Raw genomic sequence first — 3,541 nt, forward strand, 5'->3', positions numbered from 1 at the left:
TGTGCGTATATTATTATGTGTATTGCATCATGTATTTTTTATGTGTGTATGTACTGTAAGTGTATTTTTTATCCATCTTGTGCATTGCTTCCTTGTGTGTGTGTGTGTGTGTGTGTGTGTGTTTGTTTAAGGAGGAACCAAACCTTCCATGCTGCAGTTCTAGTGCAGTGAATATATAGAGTTACACCACCAACAGCCTTATTAATGATTGATTTCATGCACACGGTATTTGTTTCATCGCTCAGTAAGGTTCTGTAGAAAAGCCACAATAACTGACATCATCCTGTATCTGTGGTCATGAATGATATATTTAATATAGTATCTAAAAAATTCAGTTCTCAAACTAATCAATGTAACTGTTCGAGACATAAAAAATCAACTTCACACAGGAACCGTAACAGACAACATTTATTAACAAAGTAAATATAAAACACCAGCAAATAAACTGTCCAAATCCATATGAGACTAATATCAGCTATTACTTTGTTAGTTTTGAGTTCATAACACAATTTAACACACTCGCATACCTGAGCAAAGGCACAAACACACACACAAAGTGTAATAGAAATAGGCCGTATCTGCTTGACTGTTGTGTGAGAACAATACCACAGTGACTTGGCCTCTCTTCCTCAGAGAAGAGGCAGACAGAAGGTCAGCACTTCCTGTGTTAACCACTCTGAAAAGTCCCCTCAGTTTGTCCGTAGCTGATAATCTGCCAAATAAGATCACGTGAATTGTCAACAACGCTAATAAATTATATCCCTGTGTGTAAATGTGATCTGTGTAAATTCAAAATTCTAATAAATAACTGAAGAGAGAGGAAAGTGTCACGTGTCTGAGTGTGTGTGTGCGTGTGTCGCTGTCCTCTGGTGTCGCTCCTGCAAATGCTGGAAACTGATCTCTGCACTCTGTGAGTGATGGTGTCTCATATATAAGATTTGAAGACAGAGATATTTCTATATGCCATATGAGTGTGTGTGTGTGTGTGTGTGTGAGAGAGAGAGAGAGAGAGAGAGGGAGAGAGAGAGAGAGAGAGAGAGAGAGAGAGAGAAAGAGAAAGAGAGAGAGAATGATAGAGACAGAGAGAGTGAGCGTGGCTTACCTTTACTCTCTCTGCTTTCAGAAATAGAAAGTTCTAAATTTGGTGTGTGTGTGTGTGAGAGAGAGAGAGAGAGAGAGAGAGAGAGAGAGAGAGAGAGAAAGAATAAACGAAGGAATGTGTGAACATGTCTCACCTTCATCTCTCTGTCTTCAGACAGAGACAGTTCTAAGTTGTGTTTGTGTGTGTGTGTGTGTGTGTGTGTGTGTGTGTGTGTGTGTGTGTGTGTGTGTTTGCGCGTGTTTGGCTAACCTCCACTCTGTGTAATATATCGCACCCATGGTAATGCCTGATAGCCGCTCTTCTCAATGATCTTTAGGTATCGGACCTGAAGACACGAAACACATGGTTAAAGACACACCTAGACACTTAGAGGTTTATAAACACACCCAATCCTCAATGTTCTGACTCTCCATATCCAGATTCCTGACACTTACTTTTTATCCAACCTGTAACCTGAGCATAAAATATGAGACTCTATCTGGATTCTGGCTGAAAGCATCAAAAGCCATACTGCAAAATTAAAATCTCTACGCAATCCATGTATAATAAACACGTACTGCACAAGTTGACAGGATTATAATTCATCTTTTTATTATTCTTTTGATGTTCTAAACTGTTTAGGATATCTTTTATGGTTTTGTAAAGCATTGCAAGTTATCCTACTGAAAATAATTAGAAATCGGCTTCTAGAAATAGAAATGGACGTTATTGATACTGTGAGGTTTGGGGTGTATAAATATGGTGTCAGGCCCCCGGATACGGAAGGAAGGAGACAGACCCGTAGGCAGGATAGCTTCAAATGAAGGGTTTAATACATAAGGAAAACAGACAAACATATCCACACGACACGGGGAACTAACGTAACTAAACTAATGAATCCGCGCTGCCATCGGCAACGCGGCTCACATACAGTATATACACACACAAGTCAATCACACGATGGGAAACAGGTGAGGAGACAGGGAGGAGCAGACGAAGGCGGGGCAGACACGTGACAATAACAAAAACATTAGCACGTGTCCAAAAGTCCGCGCTGATCCCTGACATATGGGTTGAAAAAAAAATGCAATTAAATTAAATGAGTCCATTTGGAGATTAAAGTGTTTGTAACATTCACTCACTCATCTTCTACCGCTTATCCGAACTACCTCGGGTCACGGGGAGCCTGTGCCTATCTCAGGCATCATCGGTCATCAAGGCAGGATACACCCTGGACGGAGTGCCAACCCATCACAGGGCACACACACTCTCATTCACTCACGCAATCACACACTACGGACAATTTTCCAGAGATGCCAATCAACCTACCATGCATGTCTTTGGACCGGGGGAGGAAACCGGAGTACCCGGAGGAAACCCCCGAGGCACAGGGAGAACATGCAAACTCCACACACACAAGGCGGAGGCGGGAATCGAACCCCCAACCCTGGAGGTGTGAGGCAAACGTGCTAACCACTAAGCCACCGTGCCCCCGTGTTTGTAACATAGTGTGTTAATTTTCGGGGCAATCACACAATCGTTATCAAAATGTGTAGAGAGTCATATCACAGCCAGGCAAATACAGACCAGGATAATCCACACTGACAAATGAGCAACCAGGCAACGGTCAGAACCAGGAAATATAACCAGAATCAAAAAACTTAAAAAACAAAGGCTTGGGCTTAACAAACTAAACACACGATACTTTAGGATTTCACACAATAAGACACAAAGACACGAGAGAATACGCTGTAAATAGACAACTAATTATGGGCCGAACAGAGAACGATCGGGATGTACGATACAACAACGATAGGATGGAGCAGAGACAAGACGTGAATCACAACAGATGTAAACAAAACAAAAGGCAGCACTGAACAGTACACAACCTGCAGAGAGAGCGAAAGTGTGACGATGAAGATTAAAAAAGTGAAACTCACCTGAATACCGGACACTGTGAAATAAGGGATCTCAAACTTCACTGTGATTGGCCTCTTCGCCTCTCGTTCATCGCTCTCTACGCTCGGCAGCCCAAAATGAGCTCTCATTATGTACTCCTTCCCTCCCTGCACACACACACGCACGCACACACACACACACACACACACTTTTTGTCTACATCCACCAAAGACGAGGGTGAAAAGGCCTACAGAGAGTAATGATTCTGTAGCAGACGGCAGTAAATAAATTTGAGTGCTGGGTAACTACTGTATGATAACGGGGCAGTTAAGGAGCTCAAATGGTTAAGGCTCTGGGTTTAAGGTCCAGCACCGCCAAACAGCCACTGCTGGGCACTTGAGCAAGACCATACAGGATGCTGTATCATGGCTAAACATGTGCTCTATGTGATGAAAAGATTTTCCTTTTTTTGCTATATGTGTACATGACAAATATAGGAAATGAAAGCGAACGCTTCGTTACGAATTGTTATCTACTGTATACGAACAGGAAGCTAGATTA

At 42.3% G+C, this 3,541-nt stretch overlaps 1 protein-coding gene across 1 annotated transcript in view; it reads right to left on the reverse strand.

Annotated features, from left to right (window-relative positions):
- Nucleotides 1-390: 390 nt before the first annotated feature.
- Nucleotides 391-3,541, reverse strand: part of ap1m3 (adaptor related protein complex 1 subunit mu 3) — a 31,056-nt gene continuing 27,905 nt past the window's right edge. The window contains exons 10-12 of the mRNA XM_060867524.1: nt 3,022-3,147; nt 1,352-1,427; nt 391-712 (exon numbers count right to left, since the gene is read on the reverse strand). Of these exons, the coding sequence (XP_060723507.1) occupies nt 690-712; nt 1,352-1,427; nt 3,022-3,147 (225 nt within the window). The 3' untranslated portion in view covers nt 391-689. The remainder of the gene's footprint in view (nt 713-1,351; nt 1,428-3,021; nt 3,148-3,541) is intronic.

The sequence above is a fragment of the Tachysurus vachellii genome, chromosome 4, assembly GCF_030014155.1.
Source record: "Tachysurus vachellii isolate PV-2020 chromosome 4, HZAU_Pvac_v1, whole genome shotgun sequence".
NCBI classification, from domain to species: Eukaryota; Metazoa; Chordata; class Actinopteri; order Siluriformes; family Bagridae; genus Tachysurus; species Tachysurus vachellii.